At 40.1% G+C, this 17,359-nt stretch overlaps 1 protein-coding gene across 2 annotated transcripts in view; it reads right to left on the bottom strand.

Moving 5' to 3' along the window:
* Nucleotides 1-17,359, bottom strand: part of TMEM266 (transmembrane protein 266) — a 92,763-nt gene that overhangs the window by 27,274 nt on the left and 48,130 nt on the right. For both annotated transcript variants that reach the window (XM_065642148.1, XM_065642149.1), the window contains 4 exons: nt 15,294-15,367; nt 5,866-5,922; nt 3,991-4,129; nt 2,328-2,443 (listed from right to left, as the gene is read on the bottom strand). In XM_065642148.1, the coding sequence (XP_065498220.1) occupies nt 2,328-2,443; nt 3,991-4,129; nt 5,866-5,922; nt 15,294-15,367 (386 nt within the window). The remainder of the gene's footprint in view (nt 1-2,327; nt 2,444-3,990; nt 4,130-5,865; nt 5,923-15,293; nt 15,368-17,359) is intronic.

Here is a 17,359-nt window from a genome sequence, read left to right as displayed (position 1 = left end):
CGTTCCTGCTCCTCGGGCTGGCACTGGTGTGCCCCAGCATGTCTCTGCAGCTCCCAGCCACCCCATCTCACTGCACAGACAAGGCAAACTGGAACCCCTCCCTGCTGGCGCTCCAGATTTGAGAATAGCCAGACTACGGCAGGCTACCCTTCACTAAAAAACACAGACATGCACTCTTAAACTCCACAAACGAGTAATCCTTTAAAAAGGTCAGGAAAGATAATCGAATGAAAAAGCAAAAACCTGGCAGAATTTTAGACATTAAAAACCATTAGGAGACATTTTTCCCACCAGATACTGTACACAATGTTAATGTGAATATTATAATGCTGACAACTTGTTCTTGGCTGAATTATGAAGCTAATAATTTACAAAGGAAAGATGCAGTACTTGTGTCTTATGTTGCTAACTGTAGCAAATTAGTACATTTACCTCATATTATACAGCTGAGACATTTGTTTGGCAGGAAGTCAGGACAGTAAAATAAGAGGGATTAGCATGCTGTCATTTTTCTATAGTCCATATTTTTCTGTAGCTGATGACACTTGAAAGCTAGGAGAGAACCTGCTCTGTTTGCACAGATTTACTCACCAAAGCAGTATTTCTTTGTGCTTGATGGACAGCTATGCTGTAACCATTTGAGCTCAGATTAGGGCTACTAAGCTCAGACATTCTGCAAGCCAAGCATGCAGATAAGGAGCACATGGGTCAGAATGGAGAGTGGCAGGAGATGCTCCTGAACCCCGCTTGGGATAATGAGCCCACCTTTACTCAAAGAATATGAAATAACGAAAAATTGTTTAGAGATTGAGAGTGTTATCTGATTGCATAATACACCTAAAACCGAATGTTTTCAAATTTACGATTGTCAAGAACTTTAGCCTAATAGCACAGTGTGACAGTCAAAATACTACAATGGCACTCAAGAAATCATGGATTTGCCTAGTGCACTTGGTCAAAGGACAATCTCGTCCCTGTAAAATGGGGTATATACCATGTCCCTGCTCGTTTCACAACCATGACAGAAGCATGAATCATTTAATACAATTGTGTGAAGCTGTGATGAAGAGGGCTGTAGTTTTGCCACTGAATATACTTAAATAGTTGGAAGTAACAAATTTTTAGCAAAAGTCGAGCCTAAGGTTTAAAAATTTGATATGGTTAACATCAGAAAATCAAAACCAGTGTTATGAAATGACACACACTGTCAACAGGTCTTCCAAATTCATCACACAGACAAGGCAACCTAACACCACCAAGAGTTGAATGCAGAATCCTAGGCTGAGATCCAGGAGACCTGGAACTAAATCTAAAAAGCCATTTGGGAACCTAAGTCCTGATGGTTTCACAAGTATTTTAGGTTCCATGGTAAAAGATGGGCACCTAAATCCCTGCACCTTTTGGGCAGTTGGTCTGTTCTGAGACAAGTTGCCTCTCCTCCTGTCTGCTCAGGCCCTTCACCATTTTGTTTTGTATTTGAAAAGCACCTACCAGAAGTGGGGAGCGGGGATTGAAGCCAGAAAACCCCGGACTTTATTTGGACACCTCATAGTTACCCTTACAACTGAAACAAGAAGTCACTTGGGGGATCATTCTGTCATGGTTTGATGATCACATGAATACCCCACTTTGTCTGGGCCCCAACATACGTCCCTGGTTTCTACTTTAAAGCAGGTTATTCAAGAACTCATTTGTATGGGACAAACTGCAAACACTGCTGGCTCATTGCCCAAACAGTGGTTTTACACCTTTTGCATGTAAATATATTAATTTCAGATATTTTAAGCTTCACTTTCCTTTACCTCAACACTGAGTCACTGAACATTTGGGGGCCTGGGAAGAATTTCAAATCTTGACTTGCTTCTATTGCAACAATCTGAGTCTGCCAAAAGGGTCTCTGATCTACAGGGAAGCCACCTTCTGCATTTAAAGCAGGGAGGTTCATTAGCTTTTCCTGGGAATACAGCTTTAATATAGCTGCAGTCTGCAACAACGGCAATGACTTTTGCACGTTCTTAATATTATTTCGAGCTATCTGTACTCAGTCAATAAATTACATACTGGAAGCTTTCTTTTTCTATTCCCCACATTTATATTCCTCACCTTAAACAACACAAGCACAGCAGCAGAGGGAGACAAGTGCTGTTTGACAAAGAGCATGCTGACAATATCCCAGCTGCAGCTAATACGCCCTTAACACTGAGACCTGTCACCTTACAATAGAAGTCCAAGTGATACTTCTCAAACCTTAGCTTGCAGCAAAGTACATGAACTGTTTGATGTGCCATGACCAGCTACACATAGATAACGACATAACTGAACTTTACCCCTTGTTCTTGGCAGATCTGGGTTAGTCTTTCCAGCTGCTCATCTTGAATAACCTTTGCCTTCTCATATTGCTGAATCATCATCTCCATCTCCAGTTTCACTGGAAGGACATAGGCTGGAAAACACAAATAAGCACTTAGAGTAACTCAACTGTGATTCAGGTTTTTTTGGGGGTGTGGTGTTGTTGTTTTTTAAATCAGAGGGAAAACCTTTACAGACCTTTACAGGCCAAAGAATGCCACCCCTTTCACTTGCATATAGAGAACTAGAGTATGTCTTACAGAAATAGCACTGGAGCATTTCTTCTGGGGGAGGATTTCTAATGTGAAGTGCACATCGGCAGCAGGGTCTAGATCTTGTTTGGTCAGATCTCCATTTGCCTGGCTGAGCAGAAATGCATCCTGCATGCTCTTCCTCGCTTCTGCTGCACTAATGCAGATCTTTTCCAGTGTTTACCACCGATTTCCTGAATTGCTGGGTAGGAGGATTTTCTGCTCAGAGTTAGGCCCATCCCCTCTAAACCTGAACAGCAGGGCTCCCTTAGGAAAAAAACTATTACAGAGCCCTAGCCATTTAATTCCTAGACTTGTGGTAAGAAATAAGTCCTTAATGGAAATAGCAGACTACGAGGATATTTTAAAAAACAAAAAGGCATTTATCATCTTTTGCTTTTCAAGCCATAGTCCAGTTTTCAATAGGCCTTCTGAATGCCTTTGGAATTTTGCTCCTGTCATAGCTACAGCAAACTCAGACGGATCAGCAAAGCTGTTCAATGCATATCGCAATTCTTAGTGTTCTCTGAAGCTACACAAGATCCTGAACTTTTCTTGTACACTACGACCTTTCCTCAAGTCTGAAAATAGAGTTTCCTGGGCATCTAAATGCAAAATAAGAACTCGACTCTGATCTTTCACTCATGAGCAAAGTGACCCTTCATTTATTCCTTTTCCACCTCTTTTCCCTGTAACCTGAAATCCCTGAAATCGCTGAACACAAAGTAGCCTACACTAAAATCTTTACTTCCAGGCACAGTCACCAGTTCTGCTCTCTGCAACCTTGACTTGCTGGAGCTTTCTTATCTCCCCTGGTGTTTCCCCACAGAGGGCTGTGCAAAACCGTACCGAGACACACTTCATTATTATGCTGTACAGCACACCAGCATTGCAGAGAGCACCTTCAGCACAGAATCCCCATGGTAAGAAAATGCTCCTGGAATCTGACATAAAAATTGTATTACAGAGAAGAACTTGGAAAAGAAAGCCCCAAGACAGAGCTAGCTGTATGGGAACGGGGAGGACACGGCACATATCAGAAAAGCAGATTGGAAGCAATTAGTTCACAGAATCAGGAATTACATCTATTGGCAAAAGACAGGAAGCAGGTCAGAGCACTTACTTTACCAGATAGGTTATGTGAAGGTGCCTAACAGAAAACCAAACCAATCAATTATAAAGGCTCATAGAGAACAGAAGATGGAGCCATGAACTTGACACATACTCCTCCAGGGCACTCATAACCCTCTTCTGTCTGGTGCTTTTAAAATGTAAGTGGAAGGAGAACAATATAAACAGTGGTGGCAAGGAATATTTTAATATTTTTTAAATCGCCTTTTTTCCCAGCCTGCCAGGTAATTCTTGAGTTGCAAACTGAACCACCACTCACCATCAATGATCCTCTTCACTCTCCATATTCGTAGTGTGATAATAAGGCTGATAGCATCCCATGGGCTGCTGGGGCCATTAGCCACTGTTGAGGCCACCATTGGTGCCAAGGACAAGATTATGACAGCACCATCAAACACCTAGAGAGAAAGCAGTTTTTTCAAACCTTTCCGAAAGATTGTAACCCTGCCATTCCTGCTTGGGGTCTTGAAGGGCTCTCACTTTGCTCAAAAGAAATGCAACTATGGTACATATTTGAAAGGGCTATGAGGTGGCCAAGCCCCAGAAAGGCCGCATCCTTTTTAGCTAGCACAACAGAATGCCTTAGTGCATTTTATGAGGTGAGGGGAGATAAGCTGTGGTGAGAGGGCAGGAAGACAGAAAGGTATTTGGAAATACTGGCCAAAATCCCCAAGTAGAGTGACAGCCTAAATGCTATGGTAGCCCAAGAGTTTTATTATCATTGGTATTTATTACTTCTTACTTGGCATGATGTCCTTCCAGAAAAGCATACAGTCCCTGCCCATAGATCTTACTGTCTAAATGAAGAGATCAAGAAGACAAGTAGAAAAAGATGGAGCAAAGAGGCTTGATGGCTCTTGGCCACATCCTGACTACACAACGTGTGTGGGAACGTCTGTGCAGCAGGACAGAAAGACCCCCTGCTCTCACCTTTATTGGGCAGCTGGGTTTCAAGGATTTTGACAACCGGGACTCCTCAGAATGATTTGTGTGACATTAGTTGCATTGGGATTAGATCAGAAAAGGCAATTGTGCCAAGTATTAGCCAGAAATGCATGAGTAAATACATTTCAGAGCAAACTGGTAATAATGTTATGTCTATCCTATACTCGCCTAGCAGGGTAGAAGAGTATACCACGTTCTCATTCCTACTGAGACCCTTCCCAGCTGCCAAAGACCACTGATTAATGGTTTGCATAAGGAGGCAGGACATAGATTTTATAAGCAGCAGACATTCAGAATTGTGCATAACAATTCAGTGTATTGAAAAGAAATACTTCTTACTGCAACCATTCAATGGATGGTGAACAATATCACTCCATTTCAAATGACCAAAATAAATTATCAGAAACTGCATTTAGCCTCAATAATAAGAGTCTCTAGAACAATAATCTAAGTTTCATTTCAGTTTTTTTAGCAGAACAAGTTAAAAGGTTTCAAACTTTATCACAAAAATGTGCAAGCCTCTAGACTCATTTAAACTCTGAGAAAACCCAGATTTTCTACTGGTACATCCTATGTAGTATTAGTTTATCAGACAGTATCAAGAAAGAGCTTTTAATATTCCTGATCTCCAGATTCCCACTTAAACTGAGATTATGTGTTACTTACAACACATGCATTTCCTTATCTGCCTCTGCAAGAGTATGCACATTCCACTTCATTTGTGATTTGAGGTACAAATTACAGTGTTTATCATAATTCAACTTAATTAAAAATAATTTCACAATAAAATTGAGGGCTTTGCCAAACCAGTATTTTCTATCAGAAAACTACATACCATTTTCCAACCAGTTCTAATTTCGACTCGATTATGGGAACGGGGTTACACACGTCACATGACGGTTTTCACTCGTATTGCTCACTATCTCAGGGTAGCAGTTTCAACAGTTAGATTAGCACAGCTGTAATAACAAAATAAATAGACACATACCCCACAATGTCTGCCTTAATAAAATATTTCCAAATACCACACTCTTCCGAGTCTCTCCCAGAAAAAGGGACTGTTTCAAACAGGTATGCATACACGCATCTAATGAGAAGAATGTGCATATTTATCTGAGTCAAAAGACTGTAACAAACCCACCCAAAGCAGTTCTGCCTGGAAAACAGTACAAAGAGTAAGAGTGCTTACCTCTATTTTGTTTTCAATGTAATCCCATATGCCGAGGACCACAATCCTCAAAATAGTCTAGTAAAACAGATTAAGGGAAAAAAGAGATGGTGGATGTTACTGTAATTTTGGACAAATATTTAGTTTTTTATCTATTTAGGGGATGATTTTTTGTTTTATTTAAAGCATTATGCATTTCTTCCGAAATACGAGGATCAATAAATAGCTACACTTCTGTATTATAAAAGCAGGTATTGCTTTCCAGCCACTATATTGACTCAGTGAAAGTTCCATAAACATGTTCCTAGTTCGAATGTTCATCGGTATTTCCATCCTTTGGAAATTCCTCTTTTAGACTTGTGAGATTTAGATTGCCAGTCCTCACCAGCCCTCTGACCCAAGCCTATATATAAGATCCACCGTGGGGATCTCAGTTGCAATGGGGGAAGATTCTCTTTTCTTGCCATCTTTGACATGCTAGTGCTTACTATTTTCTAAGAAAAGAAGCACTGATCTCTCTTGATGCCTAAAGATACTGGCATCTCATCAATATGAAGAGCAGAGACTCTTCTTCTCCCCGTCTGGAGTACAAGGGTGTTGTTTCATTATAAAATCCCAGGAAATTATAGGGTAAGGGAGAAAAATATCTTTGTGATCCTCCTCTATCAAGCAAAACAGCTGTAAGCAGCTATCAGTAGCTAGAAAAGAAGAATAAAGAAAGAACACAGAATGAACCAATGGTGAATTCCCATTAAAAAATCCAATGGTATCTTTCCTAATTTTTAACCTGGGTTCCAGAAGATGAAATTTAAAAAAAAAGAAAAAAAATCATTCAGGCATCTAATGATTAAAACTGAATTCATGTAAAAGCATAACTGGTTGGGATGTTTTCTGTCAATAGCAACATCAAGGTCAGATTTTCACAGACTACAAGCACAAAGAGTCTAGCTGCCGCTGTGTGACTTGCAAAGAAGATAAAAATGCTACTTTCTCCATTAAAGAACAGCACTAATGACAGAGAGCTCAGCAGGCCTTTGTGTGAGGGGTGACCATGCCAAGAACTGTGCAGAAAAAAGTGACTGATGAATATCTGTATCTCCTCTTCATTACAAATACAAATGAATATGAAATCCCAACCAACTCTGAATTTATGCCAAACATACCAGCACTAATTGCAGAACAACACTGGATTTTTCAATACTGTTCCTACGCGTGGTTCTGCCAAACTCCATGAGCCCAATTGCCTCACTTGGCCCGGGATGACTGTGCTGAGCCCTATTTTGGCACTCCAAACCTGGATAACAGCGCTTAATCCTGTTTTGCAAAGGGAGATGTTGCTGTGGGAGATATGGTGCTTTCAGAACCCAGCCTCACACCATCAGTGAGCAGAAAAGCGAAGGAGCCAATGCTTCCTCAGAAATGGCATGTGTGAAGCACTGGCCAGGTCTGGCTGGCAAAGGGAGTTGCTAGCCAGAAGAGAAAAAGCAGCACTCTTTCCACTACAAGAAATGATGAGACTCTATGTAGACACCAAGAACACCTAATGCTGCTTGTCTGCACTCCTAAAAAGAACATTTTACTTTCAAAGCATTTTACAAACGCAGCATAGGAATGCGGCTATTCACAGCAATTTCCTTATTAACCTATATGCTTGAAGTTTATATGTGGAGGAAAACATGCACAACAGCAGCTCCTTAAATCCCTTATCGACTCTAAATTCACCAGCATGATGTGATGTGATCTAAGTGCAAGGTGTAAGTACACACCTGCTGTACAACCAAGGCACTCCTGCAGCCTCAACTCAGGCCCTGAGCAGATCCTTCCAGACAAAAGCATCCCAGCTCCCCTGCAAGCACCTCCTTCTCTCCTCATTCAGGAGCTGCAAAATGCTAAGTACAAGTTACTCACGAGCCCACAGGTTCAGCTACACAAGTTAAACTGAGGTCCACCGCAGCAAGTTCCACAGCAGGCAGCCATTGGGAAATATATGAGGAAAAGCAAGTCCCTTCTTTAAAGCTTGGGATGCTATCCCTTCTTACAGCAACTCTGCTGACAGCAGAGAGAAATCTGGCTCATTCTCTTCTATGCTTAGGCAGCATTCATGAGGTGCTAGGTCGACAAGCAACTAACTAAAGGATGGCTGAACACTAGACACATTTATAGTAACTGATGGTGAAAATCTTCCTTTGGACAGGTGTGTACAAAGGTATTTTTTCTGAAATAATAAGGCATATCTGCACAAAGAAAATAGAAACACTGTCTTGCAACCCTAAATATCATTTAATATGGGGTTGTTGAGGGAACATTTAAAAGGATTTTCCTTTCTGCCTTTTTAATTTCTCACTGCAGTGTTTAAATCAGAATGTGCCACTGTCACATTAATGGGTTTGAGCAGTTCCAAGGGCTGGAAGCTAGCACCAATGTTTTTATCTTCAGTCTGCTGGTGTGAATCAGCACAAGTCAGCAGTGACTGGAAGTCTACTTGGCAGACATTCAATGCAGCAATGGTTGGGGGTGCTACCTCTACAGGAGAGGTCTCCTCCTCACAAAACACGCCTTCATGATTAGTGCCTTTCTCTGAGCTAATGCAGACACACTATAAGAAGGGACAGCATGAGGGTGGGACAAACCCAGTTCCCCATCTGAGAGAGACACTCTTCAGAACAAACTGGGCACAACTGAGGGTGAAGCTTTAAGAACATGTATTCTGTATGGAAGATCCTAAAGCTATGCACCAGCGTTATCCGTCGCTCTTAATAAACAACCTCACATCACCACTGAAGTGACAAAGCCATGTAAGGCAGCTCCTCCTTGGTGCCCTGGGGCGCCCCAAGAAAGCACCATGGGTGAGACGCAGGTGCCACACACGTACTGCCTGCCGGCCAGTCTTCACTGCTGGCAACTCCAAACTCAGGTTAGCTTCCTCTACTCTCCCTGCGTTTGTACAAAGCACAAGATCACATCCACTGCTGCTGCCATAACTCTTACCCAGCAGAGTCAGAACCAAGCACATTTGGGCGAATCTCCCTGACTGTTCAATATAATCAATACTTTGAAATGAAAGCATTGGTGTTACTTATAAACAACATTTGAGTACTTTTCCTAAGCAATCAAAAATATCTTTCAAACACAGAATCACAGAATAGTTTGGGTTGGAAGGGACAAATACATATTGCATTTGATTGTGTACTTTCTCTGTACAGAACTTCAAAAATGAGAATCTGTAGCAGAATCTGAAAAATAACCAGACAAATTAATAATACAGGAAACTTCCTATAAACTGTACATGGACCAAACTGAAAAATGCATATGAATTAAAACAGAATTGCAACTGTATGATTCATCACAGACAAAGCATAAATGTTAGTCATGACTCTGCCACAAGAATCTACAAGAAATAGGGAAAAAATGCAGCAGTACTGCTGTTTCCTACTGATGTGCAGGCATTTTTCAGCACTGTAGCAAATGCGCACACATAGTTCTGCATTACGCATTACACTATAGGCATTCTGCATTTTTGGACACAGATCTGAAAGCAAACAGTAAATATCAGTGTGAGTACTTTCCTGTTAAAGGCCACTTTGTACTTGAAAAAGAATGTTTTAACATTTCTTGATTGGAAATCTTTTAATCAGAAAGTCCTTTATGACACTTTTTTTCCTAGTTATATCAGAAATACATTTTTTGTTTTCTGAGAAAAGCTAAATTATTATGTGAAAGTCTGTCTAGTGCACCAATAAAAGGTAAATGACTGAACACTTCTATTAACTTCTGTTAACTTACTTGTGTTAATTTGGAGTAAATCCAGATGAAAGTAAAATTTTAAACCACTTTTCAGACAGAAATGTGATTTTGAAGTTGCCAGTGTTCCTTGGTGATACACAGTTGTTTGCACAACATTAACTGTCTGCAGTGAAGTTTATGAAGAACTGTGTGATTCAGCAGGTTTCTGTCTAATTGTGCAGGGAAACCTGGCCAAGTCCTTTGCTGAGCCAGCCTTGTGGATTCCCACAATCTGCATGAGCTAGCTACATTTGTCAGCTGACTGCAATGTACATTAGGGAATTTTAAATATTTCTTTTGCTTGCACGGTTACTGTACAATTTACTACTCAGTGACTCACTGTGTCAAATTCACCTGTAGCGTAAAGAAATCAAAAAGAGGTAGCACAGGAGGTGAAGCTGGTGCCCCAGGTTTAGCAAACAGCAAAGGAGAGCAACTCTGCATTTCAAGGCGAGGTAGTGCTGTGCAAGACAGAGACAGGATGGTAGAAAGGGTGTCTCTAGAAGATCTCTTCTTTCCTTCCTCCCTTCCTTCCACTGCCACAAAACTAATCTATCTGTTACACAGGGTATTTGCCTCTGGCTTGTACAGAAACTGTGAAGATTAAGCTTCTGCCTTTTGGATAAGACCAAACAACTGTAATTTATAACCTCTCCGGTTTGGGTCACTCCACAGAGGCCTTAGCTCATTCACTACTTACAAGAACTTTTTTGTCATCTTCTGGTGTGCCTGTCCTGAGGTACTGCATTAGCTGTTCTAGCGCCTACTGTCCCCAGGTCATCAGATCAAGAAGGAACACGTCAGCATCTTTGAACTGAGATGTTCTACTGCTTCCAGTGCACAGGCATCTTCCTCACATGCGTTCTCATCAATCAAGGCTCTGAAAGGAAACATGTAACTACTGACCTCACCTCACATATTACTCAGTACAAAACACCCCCTTGTACTGTACTCTGTACCTGCTGCGGCTGTTAGCACATGTGGTCACGCAGAAATAATTAACTGCAAAGGCTTGGTGACACTAACAGACATGAATGTAGCACACTATTTTTCACTGATTACCACTAATAATCTATTATGATATCACATAGTATCCAAATGCGCTTTTGCATAAACACTAGTTATATTTGTTCTTATGTTCTCCATAATATTTGTTCTAAGAATATGGAGAAAACCAATAAATTTTAAAATGACAGCTCTGGATGGATTTGAAAGGGCTTTTCAGGAACAGAAACAGCTTACTGGAGATGCAGTATACTGCCACAAGGTAAATGCGGATGGGATAGAAAACTGGTCTTAAGCAACTTTGCATCAGAAGTTCCCTCTGACCATGATGACACTAGTACTAATTCTTGTCTCTGAAATGCACCATGTAGAAGGTGCTGGACTGTCACTATCAAGACATGAAAGCACAGATGAAGCACTGATAGAACACACCATGTAAGTCAGATATATTCTTGGAAATGAAATGGGCAGACTGGCATTTCAGGAAGGTACTAGCTAAATTCCTAGATCTCTACAAAATCATTTTCCCTAGTAACTACCTTTTTGTGAAGCAAGAAAAGTGATTAGAAAATAAATTTCGCAGTATATTAAATATGTATTTTTTTTACACACTAGCAAAGGAGGATGCTTAAGTTTACCTTTATAAATGATATTGGCATATAAAAACAATCTCTTTGTTCCTAGATCACCCTAATCAACCTCCTTAAAAATAAAAACATGGACAGCCAGCAATGCAGTGCATTTATGCACCATGAGAAAAGTGTGTACATGGAATGAAAGCGAACATCCACAAAAGCCTCAGTTTATGGAAGAATTACAGAATTAATAGAAGATTATTATCTTTCTGCTCAGATGTTTGAAGCTAACAAAAAAAAATTAACAAAAGTAACATAACTGATTTCTCTAACATAAAATTATGAATTTGTTTTGAAAAATCTGTCATTTGGGATGTTTTTCCTTTTTAACAGAACCCTAATATTAGAGTCTTCCTTAGGAGGTTTTATTCCTTCCAAGGATTGCTATTAACAAGGAGTAAAGTGTCCGACAACTGTGAACACTTCCTTTTAACATACAGGATGAGGAAAGTCTTGTTGGTTGGTTTGTTTTTCCTCATAAAAATGAAAATCTAAAATGCACTTGTCAGCCATAGCTCATGAAACATATTCTTTATCAACTAGGACCCCAGACTTCCTCTACTCAATTTGAGAACTCATTTCTTGGACACGGATGTAGGAAGAAAGTCACGATTCCGTGACTGTCTAACTTTAAGCACACCAGAAGACTTGGTTACTCTGAAGGAAACACTCAAGAGCTGAAAGCTAGCAGAATGCCTGAGTGCTTGGCTGACTGAAGCATATACAGAACAATCCAAACAACTAATATCAAAGAACTTGATTCTTGCACGCACACAGTCTCATCAATCTTGGTGGAAAAGCAGAACTGAACAACGGCTACAGAATCAAATGTGATAAGCCTGTTAAAATACAAGCAGACTCCAATCCACTTCCCAAACCACTGTGACATTCCCCATCTTCCTTTTCTCAGCCAGTTATTACCAAGGCTGAATTTGCCCTCTTGACAGGGTGTAACCCTTGCCTTGCTGCTGGTTCCGGTGTTTCCCCCCCAGTGTCTTTCTCTTCTCTTCTCTTTTCTTTTCTCTCTTCACACCTGGGTAACACTTGGTGCACAGACAAATCACAGCAACGTATGTAAACAGAGACGAACATACACAATCATCACCGCTAGTAAATCCTGCTCAAATACTTGGAAAAAAGCAAAAAGAGCTGACATGCACTTGACTTGAATAGGGATATTTTAGTGTTGGAAAGTCACAGGCAGTGACAGACACTATAAAATTAAGAGAGTGCAATAAATTCCTTTAAGGCTTGTGGCTATAACATAAGCATAGAGGGAGCAAGAATATGCTGCGAGAGAAGCTATTTAATTTCGTTGGCAGCTGTTCTACTGGCATTTGCCAGCTGCTGGCATGTTTGTGCCCTTCATTTTAGCCAAGCAGAAAACCAGTGGCTGTTTAACTCCGACACGATAGGACTGTAATTACTTGCAATGCCTTTATAGCGCCAGCTTTTAATCAGTCATATTTTTCCAAAACACTCAGGTTTTGTGCTGAAAGCTTTCTGGTTTTTAACAAGTCTTTTACAACTTGGTATTATTTGTTCCCTAAGTCTAAGTTGAGGCCTTTCTGAAGAATTGTGTAAATTGCATATCCACACTTACAACTAAAGGGAACCAAACTACAGAATAAACAACAAACATCCAAAGTGAGGACATGGTACTTGCTGTGGAAACAACCCTTTCTGAACACCAGAAACTCTGAATCCTTGCTTTGAGGACAAAGGCGCTGAACTCAAGGACTAATCAACTCTCAGCAGTTGCCCAAGAAAAGTAATGTAATTAAACCTGCTCATCTCCAGAAAATCATCCTGGCATAAATAGTCACAGACAGCAAAATCTCACTGTAATACACTATCTTCTCAACAAATAATTCCAAACAAAGACAGCTGACTGGTATTGCGAATCAAAGGGGAAAAACGTCCCCTGAAAGCACCAAAAGAATGAATAAAATTAAGACGGACGGAAAAAAAACCAAAACGTGATCTGCAACTTCTTCAGTATTTCATAACCTCTTGAAAAAAATCGAAGTTTTGATTTGGATAACAAAAAATGTTTTTCCCCTGATGAGACACATTTCAACACAAGCAGATGTGCTGTTACTCATTAAACCCACTCATCACGAGGACAACCTCAGCAAACCCAGTAGGAAAGGTACTCCTGCATTCTCCTCCAGATCTGTGGTCTTTGAAGCACATCCAGTTGCTCTGTGGAACCACTTCTGTTGCTTTAACCCAGTCAAGGACACTGAGCTGCCAAATGAACCAATATCCAAAAATTCACCCTCCTCGGTGCACCTTACATGGATGACTTGTGGCCTCGTTTTCCTTTGGTGTAAATTCAAACCTTAATCAAATAGGTGAAGGAAGATACTTTAGAAGACAGAAACTATGTGAGTGGTAAGAGGTTTGTAATAAAAGAGAACAGCAAGGAGATAAAGAAAAGTAGTTTCAAATACCTAATAGAAAAAGGAGGAAAAAAGCCAACACAGATCCAAAATGAGGATGGTGAGTCACGCAACCAGTTTTGGTTCTGTGAAGCATTTCTGTTGTTGTTTTCCTGCAAAACACTTCTGAACCAGTTCGTCCACTTACGTGGGCACTCTGTCTCTGCAGAACTGAAACAACTAATTTCTTCCTTGAGACAGATGAGTACTGGCCTTGAGGATCTGTCTGTACTGCCACAACAAGCTACCCAACAACTGTCTGCGCAAGAGCTGAACTTGAGACTACACCCCAGCAGAAGGGAACTGAGGACCACAGGAGAAGTTTTTTGTGAAACAAGCTCCACAAAGTGATGAAGATCAGGTGAGCGTGCAAGTGCAGCCACGCCGCAGCAGCAGAGTAACAAGCTGATCCTGTTGGGAAGCTCCAGGGTGCGAATCCCCACGGAAGAAAGATTCTGGGGGAGAGGGGAAAGTATTTCTTTACCGGGAATGGACTCCGTCTAGCAAACCCAAGTCTTCAAAAATTAGGATGTGCAATTCACAAAGGAAAGACTCTGAAAACTTTTTTAATTGTTTAGAGATATTTTTCAGTCAGTTTACATGTATCCTACAACCCACAATCACCGTGCAACTGCAGCACCAGGAGGCTAAGATGCAAAGCAGTTTTGAGACCCCTGCCTGTTCTCAAGGAATCCTTTCAGAAAGTGAACACTGACAGTCTGGCAACAGCAGCTAGAAAATCCCTGCTATGCATAGAAATACAAAATATAAATACAAAGTGATATACATAAATAAGTGTATTTTATTAATAGAACCATGGAAATAAGCAGTGGTATCATATAGTGAATATGAATTCAACACAAAAATAGCCTTAAAAATATTTGGGGGGATTTCAGGAGGAGCCTAAATGTCTCAATACCAATGACTTCTTTTTGGAATAAAGATGAAAACTATAACGGATTATCCCAATTTGGTCATTTGTTTTATCATGACTGCAGCCTTTTCCAATGCATACATTCACACAAATTTTTGCAAAGAAATTCACCATTTGTTTCATTCTCTTACTATGTCTATATGCAGCAACTTAGAACATCTAAACTACCTACATAAATTATGAGATAAGGTAACTCCATTCTAGAAACAGATCTTTTTGTAAAAAACCTCTGTGGATCTTTATTCCTGAATAATATACCTTATTCTTATAACTTATACCCAGTGGCACTGATAAGGTTTCTGTGAAAACAAATGGACAAAACTAGTCCCGCCCTGTGCCTGTAGTGATTCAGAGATGAGTATTTCTTTTTGTAGTTTCCCAATTATAATTTGCTAGACAGTATCTTCCATGTTTCCTTGCCAATTATAGGCAGTTGGCAAACAACGCTAATCTAAACAAGATTTTTTAGCTTGCTGAGTAGGAATGGCAATTGTTAATCTTTTTCCTTTTTTGTTCTTTCTTTTTTTTGAAGTACACTGTACGACATTTATTTACTGTCAAATCACTGTTAAATTCTTGCTAATTCCAGTGAAAGCATAAAAATACTTTGCAGTCCTGTATGTGGTGAGAGACTTTGATTATACATACCTCTGAAAAGAAAACAGACAGGATGACTAGGCTGATCCAGTGAATTACTCCTGCAAACTGTGAAGCACTTGAAACTGCAATTAACACAATACAATGAAACATCATTACAGTAGCAGAATGCAACTTACATTTAATATAATTAGTACTTCTACAACTTACATATGGGTAAAGCTTGCTTTCTTAAATTTTGTGATGGAAGTACCAGAAAGAGGATGACTGCAACAGGAGATGGAAGCCCAAGCCCTGTGAGCTGCTCACCCTAATCCAGGCCAGCGTGTCTGCAGCCACAGCAGCTGCTCACTGGTGCTGCTACAGGTCAGACTGCTGGGAAGCAAAGACACGCACCGTTTAGGTTTTTGATGCCCTGTCACTGCTCCACGCTCCCACTCTACGCACTGCTTTAATATATGTGACTAAATCCTGTATACCTAAAAATCCAGAGTTAGAATTCTGTAAGGAAACAGAATGCTCTCCTATCCCCACATTATTCCTTGTATTCGGTTTGTGACAATTCAGCTCAGAAGATCACTAATAGTCTTGAACGGGTACTTAAAAACTAGTGCTCAAACTGGACTTTCAAATGTCGTTCTGTCATCTAAAGAAACAACCTACGTAGGCAAGCTTTTGTATAGCTCTCTGGATGTGGCATGAATAGTCATGACTGGCTCAGGATCCCATTCCTCTCGGAGCCAAGTTTAACTCTAGGAAAACCACAGTGAGAGAAGTAACAAAAAGAACCAGTGTCATTGTTAATAAGATCAAATCTTAATATATTAATTTTAAGCAGTTTGTGAAATATCAACAATTCTAATCTGTACAACAAACATAATGTGACTATTTTTGTACTGTCTGTTTCAGGAAACGTGGCTGTCATATGGACAGCTTTGTCTTTGAGCAAGTTTCTATGAAAACACTCAAGAAAGTTACAGTAAATGAAATAAAATTGCAGTTTAAGTAATTGGTTAAGACAAAATCTCGATTGTAAGCTCTCTTTTTCAGAAAGCAGCCATTAAAATCACTAATGTTCACTTCATTTCAAACTCCTCCATGAAAAGAAGTCTGTAAAGAGTAAGTTAAAATGGCAATTTATCAAACTCAGGATTCTGCACACATACAGGTACGCCTTATGCATGCAGATTGTTGAGGTATTTATTCCATTTTCAAAGTGGAATGACTTTGAACAAAAGTCCTTTCAGGAACCAACTAGCAGGAACACTCAGGAAAACTTATCTGAATTCATTACAAGCATGATTCTACAGAGTCGTGAAGCCTTGCACGGACACTCACTGGCATTAAATCAGGCTTTCATTTGATTCAACTTACTTTGCTTGTAAGTAAAATGAAATAACTCAGACAAATGAGCGTGCTGCAAGACTACATAAGAAGCCCTATGATATGGGTTGTCTGTATGGGCTTAAATTAATCTCTTGAAATCTGGAGGATTCTTTAATAAGTAACTTCAGCTAAATTCTGTGATCAAAGTTCCCTTCATTGCTGACAAAACAAGGCAGAAAGCTGAAAGGGTCCACTACCTGACAACTGCTCCGAAGGTCACATGCGCTCAAATTTGGAATAAAGGAATGAAGAGAAAAAAAATAATCTCTCTTTACTTCAGGGTATTTGCAAGTCTACCGTCCTTAGAGCAGACAGATTAAAATAGTCTGCGTGGTCTTGCAGTTTCAAAGAATTACTGTGTAATAGCAAAGTTTAAGGCAATCAATGACTGTGTGCAGAGAGATGCAAGACTGTGGCAGAACATAGACAACGTGCACTAAATCAAGTATCTTATTTTAAAATGAAAACTGATTAAAATGGGAAGGAGAATCGATGTAGGAAGAAACTGGAATATAAAGAAAGCTGTTAGTGCCACTGGAACACTGTCTCACAGCTGAGGCTCATCTGGGGCTTCATGAGAGAGTGTCTGCTGTGGTGTGGCAGAGGAACTGCTTAAGGATGAAACAACTGGGCAAAATACATTTATCTTTCTCAAGACACTCTCTTTATAGGGTGGCATAAAACACAAGGAATGGAAACTATTTGTAATCTATTTTTCCAACAGCTGTCGA

The sequence above is a fragment of the Caloenas nicobarica genome, chromosome 10 (genome assembly GCF_036013445.1).
Source record: "Caloenas nicobarica isolate bCalNic1 chromosome 10, bCalNic1.hap1, whole genome shotgun sequence".
NCBI lineage: Eukaryota > Metazoa > Chordata > Aves > Columbiformes > Columbidae > Caloenas > Caloenas nicobarica.
The sequence above is the reverse complement of the archived record's forward strand: the minus strand, read 5'-3'. Positions and strand labels throughout refer to the sequence as shown.